This window comes from Theropithecus gelada, chromosome 15, assembly GCF_003255815.1.
Source record: "Theropithecus gelada isolate Dixy chromosome 15, Tgel_1.0, whole genome shotgun sequence".
NCBI lineage: Eukaryota > Metazoa > Chordata > Mammalia > Primates > Cercopithecidae > Theropithecus > Theropithecus gelada.
The window spans coordinates 98975061-98988472 of record NC_037683.1 but is presented as its reverse complement, the minus strand read 5'-3'; the positions used below and the strand labels follow the sequence as shown (position 1 = coordinate 98988472).

Genomic DNA, 13412 nt, shown 5'->3' with positions numbered 1-13412 from the left:
GAACATTTATGTGCATGAAAAAATAACCTATAGGCACTGGTTTTTCTTCATTTCATGGCTTAAATGATACAAGATGATTCAGAATTTTAGAAATTAAGTTGTTAGAGCATCTTTAAGTCAGCATATGTCAGCAGTATTTAGAGTCTGGAAAGTAATGTATAGTTTCAAAAACTTTATTATGGAAATCTTCAAACATTTACAAAAACAGATAATAAGATAATGAGGCCCCTTTTATTCATCACCCATTTTCAACAATTATCAACACATGGTGAAGCTTGATCAACTTCAGGTTTGATTTTTGGCAATAACTTCTGACCTCAGGTGATCTGCCCACCTCAGCCTCCCAAAGTGCTGGGATTACAGGCGTGAGCCACTGCACCTGACCTCTAGCACTTTCTTCTAACTTGCTATACGTAGATCACATATTTACAGTCAAAGATGAACGGTGTAAGCTGATGTTCTGTATTTGGAACACATCTCCAGTTAACATTTTGAAAATTAAAACTTTTACTCATACTTCCACAATGAATTTTTAAGGCCATTTTCAGATACTGTATTTTATCCATATATACTTACGTACGTATTTCTAAAAGACAAAGGCTGTTTAAGACAATCTAACCACAATGCCATTATCACAACACAGAAAGATTAGGAAAATTTCTTACTGTGATGAAATATCCAACGTTGAAACTTCCCCAATTGCCTCTAAATGGTGTTTTATAGTTTTATTTAATCATAATCCAGCTAAGGATCACACATTACATTTGATTTTTGTTGACATGTCCCTTAAGTCTGTTAATTTATAGGCTTCCCTTTTCTTTTTTTTTTACATTTCTCATTTTGCTAAAGAAGCTGGATTGTCATGTAGGGTTTTTCACATTTGGATTTTACTGGATTGCATCCCTGTGGTGTTAACAAGTACTTCTGTTTCACCAGTTTCCTATAAACTGTTAGTTAGATCTAGAAGCTTGATCAACTTCAGGTTTGATTTTTGGCAAGTATACTTCATAGGTGGTGCAATGAATTCCCATTGCATCATATCAGGAAACATCATCATCTCTGATTGTTTCTCTTTTTGTAATCTTAAGATTGATTAGTGAACCCAGGTCTTGTAGCCTGATCCATCCACGTAAAGGTGTCCATCAGCCTTTCCTCTCTTGATTGTAGCAGCCACTGATGATCATTTTCTAGATTCAATAATGTGTATGGATGTCAAAGAATGGGGTTCTAAAAATTTTTTTTGACGTGAAGAGTATTGGCTCATTTAATTAGTAAATTCAGAAGTGAAAAGTTATGTAGTGTCATCGGCTAATAACAGTTAACTGCTTTATGAGTACTAAGTTTTTTTTTAATAGGGTATTTAAGTTACACTTTTTTTTTTTTTTTTTTTTGAGACAGAGTTTCACTCTTTTTGCCCAGGCTGGAGTGCAATGGCGCGATCTCGGCTCACCGCAACCTCCGCCTCCTGGGTTCAAGCAATTCTCCTGCCTCAGCCTCCCGAGTAGCTGGGATTACAGGCATGTGCCACCACCCCGGCTAATTTTGTATTTTTAGTAGAGACGGGGTTTCTCCATGTTGATCAGGCTGGTCTTGAACTCCCGACCTCAGGTGATCCACCTGCCTCGGCCTCCCAAAGTGCTGGGATTACAAGCGTGAGCCACCGCGCCCGGCCTAAGTTACACTTTTTATAGACTCGGGTTTTTCTTTTTTCCCTGAAGTTCTATTTAATAAAAGTAACAAGGAAAATCAGTTTTTGTGTGGATGAAATGAACATGTTTTATGCTTTTTTATTGTAGAAATCATTTCTCAAGAAGTTCAGTTGCTGCAGGTGGGCAAAAGGGAAAATCCTACTATACAATTACATTTACTGTCAGTTTTCCACATAAAGATGATGTTTGCTACTTTGCTTATCACTATCCATATACGTATTCAACTTTACAGGTAAGAACTCTAAATTAAATTGTATTATATGGATATGTGTAAGATAATGGAAGAAAATTGAGTTTAATTAAATATTCTAACATAAGGAAAATGAAGTTTAGTTAAATATCATAACATAAGAAAAGGGTTTAGTGTTGAAGATTTTGGAAAATACTACAATATTTCTTGAGGAGTAAAATGGGAATGTGATTCTTATTTTTTTTTAATAGAAATATTAAGGAACTTTGACATGATTTTTACTTCTCATCTTTTGTTGAAATCCACAGTTCTCTAAGCTAAGATTCCATAATTTACTAATTTTAACCAGGTGAGATTTCTGCATGTTTAACCAGAATCTCATAGAAAATAGAATATTAGGAAAATGTGGGTGCAATTTGAGTTTTTTTGAAGGAAAAATTGAGATCTTTTTCTGAAGGAAATAGTTTTATTATGGAGACCTAGATCCAGATTTTTAAAAATCTGGGGTATAAGAGTTGTTTTGTGTGAGACCTTTTGAGATTTTGAATATTGGCAAAACGAAACTAAAAAACAAAACTAAACAAACAAGTCTAGCAATTAAATATCAACTGTGGTTGATATTTATTCTCAGAACAGAATATCTATTCTAATGGTCAAGGATCATGAAGATGTGATCAATTTACCAATAAAGAAATTGGAACACTATAATTAGAAACAAGCTCCCAAATTATTAGAGAGGAGAAAATGAAAGAAAAACGTAGTCTATAGAGCAGAAGAGAGATCAAACCTAAGAAGACTAAATGAGGCTGACAGCCTTAAATGAGACTTACTGTACTTTAATAAAGGTTACAACCTACCATAAAGGTACAATGTTCATGTATGTTTCTGTGCTCAGTAGTTCTACTTTTGGGTAATTTATCCTAGGAAAACAAATAAGAATGCACATAAAAATATATTTTCACTGTTTTTATTTGCCTGGTTTTATGTTATTGTTCTTTACTGATTGTGCCTTTTAGTATGTTTTGAATTCTCCTGCTTTCTTTCAGTCCCCCTACCATGATGTTTTCCAGGCATGACCATTGTTTCTCACCTGGGCTTCTGCCAGCCTCTTTGTAACTGGTGTCCTAGGATTCAGTTTTGCCCGCTTTGCTCTTCATTAGTTACCCCACCCCCTCCAACAAACCCCAGACTATAGCCAAAGGGTTCTTTTATAGCTAATCTTATCACAAAATACCCTGCTTAAAACTCTTTAGTGATTTCCCTTGCCCTTTGTATGAAGTCTAAAATTCTTACCATGATTCACCCTGTCCTTTTTCTAATAATCCCCCCCTTTTTTTTTTGCCATATCCACATACTATTTGAAGTATTATTTATCTTTAAATAGACTTTAAAATAGATTACTCTTTGAAGTGTATCCTTGTCCTCAATTAATATCCATGAAATCATTTAAATTATATCCTCATCCTCAGTTAATATCTGTGACATCCATGAAAGATTTAATGTGCTAGACTTGTTTCACATAAAATATATACCTATTAAACTTCTAAAATGGTTACCTACATATCACTTAGTTGTCTCGATTACCAGTGGTATGTATACTATGCTTTGGGAAAGACCAGTCTACCAGGCCCTTCATTCTGTGTCAGATTCTTTGTTTCTTACCTTTGTAGCTATAATGAATGTTACTGAATTCTTTGAAAAGCCCTGTTCTGTCTTGTGGTCTTCCTAATATTTTTCCTTCTGCCTGCAGTATTCTGCCCTCTTCACTCGTCCTTTGGAGTTTAGTTTAAATGTAGTTTTCTCTAGAAGACCTTCCCTGACTGCCCAGACTTGGCTAAGGTCCCCTCCCCTTATTACAGGCTCCCACAGCACTCTCTATTTTCCCTAGGGTAGGGTTCATTTATTCATTGTCATATCCCCAATGCCCTGTAGTTTCTGGAAAATAGTGACCACTCAGTCAATAGTGATTATGTGAAAGAACATAGGCAAAAGTTTGAAAACCAACTGAATATCTAAAAATAGGGAATTGAACAATTTATTTTTGGCATAACCACATCATAAGACCATTAAAACTTGTATTTTCAAAAAATACACATTTAACGTGTTTAATGATGTGGTATCGTATTCATAATTATGAATATATATGTGTTTGTGTGTATGTATAAATTTTTAAGTGATAAAATCAGATTATAAAAGTCTTTGTGTAATCATGGTTTTGCTTACATACCTCGTGTTAGTGGTAATCTAGGCGGTGCAATTGTGGATGTTTTAAATTTTTAAAACATTAAAAAAATTTTTTCTTTGTTTTTTTTTCACTGTCAGACATTTTACAATAAACCCATATTAATCTTGAAATCAGGAAAATAAATTGTTAAAATTTGTGCTACATAATTTTTATTTTTCAAATTTTAGATTGTTGCTGTTACAGGTCTGTTATCACTCACAATTTCAAAATTCAAAAGGCTTTGAAAACCAAAAGGTTTTTTGGAACTCATTTGGAGGCAAAGCCTGACCTGAATTTATTTAGAATATTGATTCCACTTAGGGTGATTCTTCATATGTTTTGCTGCACAAATAATGTGTGTATTACAAGATTGCTACCCCTGACCCTGTTGGTGGGGCTGCATAATTAATGATTTAAACAATGTATTGCCTTTTTCAAGTTTCCCAAACACTGATGTTTAGATTACATCTGGCCCTGAGGGTTTTGGATAAGGGGTTAAGAATCTGGTTCACTTCTAGTTATGTGGAGATCTGGATGCGTTATTTCTGTATATCATGGGGACTTTTTAAGTGATTGTATACTTTGTTTTAAAATTTTTATCAAGATGCATCTTCAAAAATTGGAATCAGCACACAATCCTCAGCAAATCTATTTTCGGAAAGATGTGTTATGTGAAACCCTGTCCGGAAACAGCTGCCCCTTGGTGACTATAACAGCAATGCCAGAGTCTAATTATTATGAACATATCTGTCATTTCAGTAAGTTTGTCTTCCCAACTCACAAGAGCAGTCATTCTCACCCACTTTGATTTGCTTCATCTGTATTTTATAATGGAAATGATAATAGGAACAGATACCAGAAGACTTGAGCTCTGGTCTTGGCCCTGCTATTGTTTAGCTAGCCATGGGCCCACCTCTGGGCTTCATTTTCCTTATCCTGAAAATAAGGGGCTACATGAGATGTTCTCTGAGGTCTCTTTTGCTACTACTGTTGTTAGTTCTATCCTTAGAAATTGTATTCAAAGTAGAATACAACAAATTATTTTAAGAGGTCATGTAATAATATTATCAATTTAGAAATGAACTGATTTTACTTGTAAATAAAACAACCAGAAACCTATCAATTGTTTTGATAGCTGGCACTGAATAGCTACTCATTTTTCCCTGCCATTTATATTTTTTTAAATTGTCTCGAATGTACAGCTCTAGTAATAAAAATAAAACTGTTTCAGTTTGATAAGAAGGCAAAGTATTTTCAGGAAACAGAGCTCATTGTGTATGAAAATATGAGTGATGAGCTGAATGATTATTTTGTAGATTTGTGTATCTAAATGTATATAGTGAAATTTTGGAGGCTAAATCTCTGAGCAGATAAACTTTTTTCTCTATCAGAGCAACTGTAAGACAGGGCTGAAATTATATTTTCTTTCTTTTCCCCATGATTTTATGAAAAAATAGTTTTATATTTTTAAACTTCCCCCAAGTACTTGTTCTTTATAAAATTAACGTTATACTAAATAACTAATTTTACATGTTAAATTAGTCTGGGAAATAAATAAGTGGATCAAATACTACTTACTGTTTTATGTCCTATTATGGGCTACTTCGGGATATGGTTTTATCGGTTTTTATATTTGTTTATTTTATAGGGCCTAGTGCAGTGCTTGTAGGATGCACCATTGGGTTCTATTAATTTATATCAGAATTCACAATTGAGTTAGAGACATTTTCTAAAGCCCCAAAATAAAATATACAAACTTTTAGTAGCTGTTCATTTTAATTTGAGATTTTATGTGTACTTTAGGAAATCGCCCTTACGTTTTCTTGTCTGCTCGGGTACATCCTGGAGAAACTAATGCAAGTTGGGTTATGAAAGGAACGTTGGAATATCTCATGAGCAATAACCCCACTGCTCAGAGCTTACGAGAATCTTATATTTTTAAAATTGTCCCTATGTTAAATCCAGATGGTGTCATCAATGGAAAGTAAGTTAAGCAATAGTTATAGAATATATTCTAGACCATTTCGGTTGTCCTGTATAAACTTGTTGAAATAACAGTGTCCAGGTTAACAAATTTAGTGATTTTTCTAGAATAAAGAAAATTTTGGTGGGAAATTAAGATAAACTTTTAAATGAAAATATATTTTGGATACTAGTAGCGGGATGAAATTATGAGAAATTCTGTATCCATGGGAATATGCTTTCATAAAATGCTTGAATTGTTTTAGAAAAATCACAATGTCAGGTTGTAAGAAAGATTAACTCATACCTCTCATATTCCTTTATTTTTTTTGTTAGTGGCATGAACCTAGATTATTCTAAGATTAAGATCCTTCTGGGATCTCTTGGAATGTTAGCCCCATCTGCTAACCTCTTCCTGATATGAGGCGTAGTTTTTGACAGGAGTTCTTTAGCGGGGGAATAGTGGAAGATAATTACTTTGTAAGAGGTGGCTGCATATAGTTAGTATAGTACATTTATTCTGGTAATTTGACAAGGTCTCTGTAGTGCCACTCTGAAAGATGGGATTTAGTCTGGTTGTCATGAATATCTCCAAAGATGAGGATAACATGTCTTACTTGAATAAAAGTAGCATGACTATTTCTCATATTTTAGGAAATTACTGAATTTTTTAAATATAGAATTTCTTCTTAATATGTTATGGTTATGGAACTAAAACGATGTCTCTTTTTAATTGAGAAATATATTGACCAGTTAGAATTCTATTTATATTTGTCATCCCTTTATGATTATTTGCTTATTTGCATGATAGCTCTACTACTTAAAACCCATAAACAAAAAGGTATTTGATTTTTTACAACAATGTATACTTTTCATATACTTGTCTTTCTCAGAAGAAGCACCTAGATAGCACTTTAATTGATGAAGTCAAGATATAGCATGCTAACATAAATTATTATGTAGTCAGAATGGAAAATGTGATTATTAATACATTTTTATAAAATATGGAAGAAAACCCTGGAATTAAGAATTAATTTTTTCTATATTTTCAAAATTTTGATTATGAATCTGAAAACTTACCACGGGTAAATGCATGTGACACAAAAGCTTGCACATAGCAAACATTCAATAAATGTTTACATAATGAATATAGTATGCATTTGGTTGAGCTTACCATCTATACCTATTTGAAATGCTTAGTGGAATAGAATCATAAAGTTAAACCAGAAATGTATATAAGGGTTTAAGAAGTGTATATAAGGGTTTATTGGTACCAGTGTTTTTCTGTCTTTGTGTGTATGTACATGTAGTCATCGCTGTTCTTTAAGTGGAGAGGATTTGAATAGGCAGTGGCAAAGTCCAAATCCGGATTTACATCCTACAATTTACCATGCTAAGGGGCTGTTGCAATACTTGGCTGCAGTGAAGCGTTTACCCTTGGTAAGTAGCAATACTTGTTTTTACTTGGTATAGTTAAAGATAAAATGTCATTTTTTATTATCAAGCACTTGTGTGATAATCATGAGGTCAAATTAATCCATTATGTTAGTAGTCTTAATTTTATAAGGTTGAATGTTTCTAATTCTCATAAGCCTTCTTTTTTTTCCTTTTTGGTTATGAATATTGGTAACTCTTGGTTGTAAGTTTTAGATATTTAACTTCACTGTTTGAACAACGCTAAGGTAACAATATGTATCTTCTAGATTCTCAAACTAGAAACTTATTTCTGAGTTTTCTAGTCAGCTCTGAAGCTGTTAAGTCTCTACTACACACATGGGAAATGTAGTCCAGGCATGACTGGACTGGACTATATACATATGCTCCTCCTGTTCTTACCAGCTTTTGATTAGAATGTTCCTGTGTATATTCCTGTGTATATTATGTTAGTGTGTATATTATTTAATCTTTCTTTAGGAAAGAGAGAAAAACTTTGCAGAGGAGTAAAATTGACATGTCCTTTATTTTTAATTTTTTTTTTAAATGATGCACTTAAAAATTAAATTAAAACCATACCCTTCTTAATGGTGTTTTTGTATAGGAGCATTTTCTTGTTTTTTGTTGTTGCTTGTTTTTATTTATTTTTTATTTTTATTTATTTTCTTTTGAGACGGAGTTTTGCTCTTGTTGCCCAGGCTGGAGTGCAGTGGCGTGATTTCGGCTCACTACAACCTCTGCCTCCCAGGTTCAAGAAATTCTCTTGCCTCAGCCTCCCAAGTAGCTGGAATTACAGGTGCCCACAGCCACGCCCAGCTAATTTTTTTATTTTTAGTAGAGACGGGGTTTTACCATGTTGGTCAGACTGACGTCGAACTCCTGACCTCCAGTGATTCGCCCGCCTTGGCCTCCCAAAGTGCTGGGATTACAGACATGAGCCATTGCTCCAGGCCAAATTAGGTAAATGTTTTCACAGCCATTTGGGGCAGCAATCACCACAACTGTAGATTGGAACTATAATGGAATGTATTGTTTTTTAAACCGTGAATAGTAAACACAAAGGTGATATAGGACCTTTAAAGGATTTGGCAATTCTAGAATTAATTATAGATCCTTTCCCAAACTAGGTGTTATTACTTTCATTGGTTCTAATTGTTAAATGGTGGTTCTTTTACAATAAAAAAGACCAAGGGACACAGACCTACATGTTTATTGGCTTGATATTAACTACCTTTACTTGGCAACATACGAACTTGGAGCCTTTTAATTTTTAAAATATGTATTTTCAAGGTTTATTGTGATTATCATGGCCATTCCCGAAAGAAGAACGTATTTATGTATGGTTGCAGCATCAAAGAGACAGTGTGGCATACCAATGATAATGCAACTTCATGTGATGTTGTGGAAGATACGGGATACAGGGTAATTATCACAAATGAGTCATGAGTTTTTGAATTTCAAGCATGCGTAAAAGTACAGAAAACAACATATATGAACTACTCAAATTCAATAAATACTGACATTTTGCCATTTTTGTTTCAGATTTTTCATTTTTAAAAGTTTTTTTGTGTTTACATTTTTTGTCTGTTTGGAATTAATGTTTGTGTGAGATGTGGGGATCCATTTCTGTTTTCTCTGTGAATACCAGTTGGCTTGTACCATGAACTAGCTCGTACCTCCTTCCTCTGTACCTCCTTCCTCTGTCGGTTTGATGACGCCATCTGTTACATACCTTATTTCGTAAATATGGGTGTATTGTGAGGCTATTATTATGGCCATTCTTGTTTCATTCTTTGCATACAATGTTGCTTTCATTACTATAGGCTTATAATTAATATTGATACCATGTAGGGCAAATTTTCCTTTCTTATTCTTTTAAAAATTGCTTTGACTTTTTTTCTCTGTACTTGTGAATTTTAGGATCCATTTGGGATAAACTTTGTTCGAATCTGCATTAGAGCTGCCTTGAATTTAAAGTTGGAGAGAATTATTATAATAATATGTAATATTGCTATCTGTGACCATTGCCTATGTGTGTATTTAGTCAAGTCTTATATTCGATAAAGTATGCAATTTTTTCACGTAGGTGTGAAATGTTTGTTAGATTTATTCCCAAATACTTTATGAATTTTGTTGCAGGTGGGAATGGATTTTTTCCCCACATATCTTCCTCCCCTCAATTGATCATTGATGGTACATAGGAAAGCTATTGATTTTTTTGTGTGTTTTCGGAAAAAATTTCTGCAAATTTTTCAGATCCTTCTACAAAGGATTACATGTAAGCACGGCATCACATTTCACAGTAGCAACACTGGAAGCAAAACTTGGTGGAGGAAAGCCTTCATAATTTTCAACTAGATTTCCAACCTGTAATTTTCATACCCCATTCTAACCATCAGCAAGTATGAAAATAAAAAAGGATGTTCTCAGACACTAAAGTCTCAAAAATTTACCTCACAAATAGCCTTTCTCTGGAAGCTGCTGGACAACATTCTTGCCAAAATAAAGGAATATATGAAAGAGGAAGGCATACAGAAATTAAGTTCAAGAGAGAGACAAAGCCCACGATAAAGGTGGAGGGAGAGCCCAAGAATGTATGTAAAATGCCCAACATGTCAACAGTCAACAAATATTTCTGCCACACGACCTTCAGAAAATAGAGTTTTATTAGGTTAGACCGCATTAAATAAAGGAAACCAAGTAGATTAGCAGACCTCAGTGATAGAGAAAAGGAGAATATTTAGTTGAGACCCAGATAGAAAAAAAGTAAGAAAATGAGACTAGTGAGAGGCCCAGAGAATGGGAGAAAGCTAGATGAAGAGCATGTGCACAGAGCCTTCCCTAGGCTGCGCTCTGGAACAGCACCATCATTGCCACCATTGCCTCACCCAGTCGTTTTTGCTTGGATCATACTTCACTTCTCAGGGAATTCTCACTTAGTCCCCAAAACGAAATCAGATCAGACATCTATAGGATTCTGTCTCCTTCATAACACTTAAGAATTATAATGGTAAGGTTTTCTGTTATTTGATTAATAGGTTTCTCAGTAAGCGCCACATGCCTAGCAAATATGTCTGATTTGCTCATTTTGTCAACATTGCCACTATATAGCACAATACCTTATTCATAATAAGTACTCAATAAGTATTTGTTGTTAGGTGAGTTGTTGGATGAATGGCAGACAGACATGTGGGAAGGTAAATGCAAAAGAGTTTTTCCATTGTAAGAGATAAAATTGGCCAGGCGCAGTGGCTTACATCTGTAATCCCAGCATTTTGAGAGGCTGAGGCGGGCGGATCATGAGGTCAGCAGATCAAGACCACGGTGAAACCCTGTCTCTACTAAAAATACAAAAAATTAGCTGGGTGCGGTGGCGGGCGCCTGTAGCCCTAGCTACTCGGGAGGCTAAGGCAGGAGAATGGCATTAACCCAGGAGGTGGAGCTTGCAGTGAGCCGAGATCTCACCACTATACTCCAGCCTGGGGGGAAGTGAGACTCTGTCTCAAAAAAAAGAGAAAAAGATAAAATTAACTCTCTTTGGTCTCAGTTTTTTTCATTAAAATTATCTCGTCCCAAATTTCTTTGATTAATTTTTTGAATTTTGTTGTGAAAGGAAACATAAGATGATGCTGTAATTAGAGTAAATAATGCACTTTTCTCCCAAATTTCATTTCTCAAGATGTTAACAGGTGTTTCATACACACCTCCTCTCACCAGTAGTTGTGTAATTAGTTACATCAGATAATTGCATTAGACACAGCCAACTTTGTTTCTTTTCTTTAGGAAACGTAAGAAGCTTACATTGTGGGGCGGGTGTGTATGTGGGTGTGTGTGCACATGTGTGAAAGTGGAGTATTTCCCATAATTTTATCATCATATTAGTTCCTATTGCTGTTATAGCAAACTACCACAAACATAGCAAAACAAATTGACTTACAGTTCTGCAGATCAGAAGTCGAATGCAGGGCTCACTGGGTTAAAATCAAAGTGCCATCAACTACATTAATTTTTGAGGCCCTGTGGTAGAAGTGTTTCCTTGTTCTCCTCCACACCCCTAGCATGTCTGTGTTCCTTGCGTCATGGTCCCTTTCAACCAGGAATCAAATCTGACCTCTGCTTCCATTGCTACATCTCCTTCTCTCCTGCTGCTGCCTTCCCCTTTCCCTTATGAGAGCCCTTGTGATGGCAAGGACCACTAAGATAATCCAGGATAATCTTACTATCTCAGATTCTTAACTGAATCACATATGGACAGCCCCTTTTGCCATGTAAAGTAACATTCCTAGATTCTGGTGATTAAGACATTTTTGATGGCAACTACCATACCATGGAACCTTTTTTTTTTTTTTTTTGCAGATGGGTTGGGAAAGGATGGACTAATACACATAAATGCTATGTGCTATGTTTCTGATGATAGATCATAGTACTGCTTTGTCCTTTTAGTGCAAGTGTTTATGTTTTTTGGGAAAATACAAAAAATTATGACATATAAATGGAGTGTCTTTTTTTTCTTGAGATGGAGTCTCACTCTGTTACCCAGGCCAGAGTGTAGTGGTACGATCTCAGCTCACTGCAGCCTCGGTCTCCCGGGTTCAAGTGATTGTCCTGCTTCAGCCTCCCGAGTAGCTGGGATTACAGGTGCCCACCACCACTCCTAGCTAATTTTTTTTTTTTTTGTATTTTTAGTAGATACGGGGTTTCACCATGTTGGCCAGGCTGGTCTCGAACTCCTGACATCAAATGATCTGCCTGCCTTGGCCTCCCAAAGTACTGGGATTACAGGTGTGAGCTGCCACGCCCAGCCTAAATTGAGTGTCATTTGAAAAAATAATCAATACTCTTCAAAAGTGTTAGGATTATTAAAGTTATAAGACTGAGGAACTGTTACAGACTGCAGGAGGCTAAAGAGGAACAGTAACTAAATGCAATGTGAGATTCTGGATAGGATCCTGAAACGCGGCATTAGAAAAACTGATGAAGTTTGAATAAGGTCTATCAATAGTATTGTATCAATTCTAATTTTTTGGTTCTGATACTGAACTATAGTCAAGATATTAACATTAAGGGTGACAGAAAAATGAAAATTCTACTGTTTTTGCACCTTTCTCTAAGTTTAAAATTAGCTTAAAATAAAAGGTTTACAAAACAAATATTTATTATTATAGGTTAAGTATCCCTTATCTAAAATGCGTGGGACTAGAAGTGTTTTAGATTTCAGATTTTTTTTGTTTCTTGGAATATTTGTATTATACTTGCTAGTTTGAGCATTCCTAATCCCAAAATCTGAAATCCAAAATGCTCCATCGAGCATTTCCTTTGAGCATCATGGTGACATTAAAAAAATTTTGGAATTTGGAACATAGTGGATTTTTTAATTGAAGTTAAATCATATATTTGCTTCCAATAAGGGGGACATCATAGCATCCTTCCAATAAGGTGAACGTCATAGCATATGATGCTATGGAAATATGTAATTTAGCTTCAACAAAACTATTAGCTTTTTAGGGATGTTTTAATATTGCTAAATATTATGGATAGTAGATCATCATTCCTGAATGAGATGACTAACAATAATGTAAATTAGGACTTTTGTTTATTTGGTTGACTGAGTATCCCTGATTCTTAGTAGGCATTAAGTAAATATTTGTTGAATGGATGGATGAATTAATTATACCTATAGACCAACATGTAACAATTATATTACCGTATTGGTATTGTGCTTACAGCTTTTAGTGTTGTGCTTATAGCTTTCATATGAATTTTCTGTGCCAGCCTCACAACGCTCTGTGATGTAGGTAGGGATCATCATTCCTTCTACACAAATAAGTCCACTAAGACATCTGAGTCAGTTGACATGCTTGAGGCCTTGGCCAAAATATGGTGTGCCTAGGAC

At 34.9% G+C, this 13412-nt stretch overlaps 1 protein-coding gene across 1 annotated transcript in view; it reads left to right on the top strand.

The window, feature by feature from the left end:
* AGTPBP1 (ATP/GTP binding protein 1) overlaps window positions 1-13412 on the top strand; it is a 199417-nt gene that overhangs the window by 148773 nt on the left and 37232 nt on the right. The window contains 5 exon segments of the mRNA XM_025360322.1: window positions 1797-1941; window positions 4728-4881; window positions 5927-6107; window positions 7396-7525; window positions 8810-8941. Coding sequence (XP_025216107.1) covers window positions 1797-1941; window positions 4728-4881; window positions 5927-6107; window positions 7396-7525; window positions 8810-8941 — 742 coding nt within the window.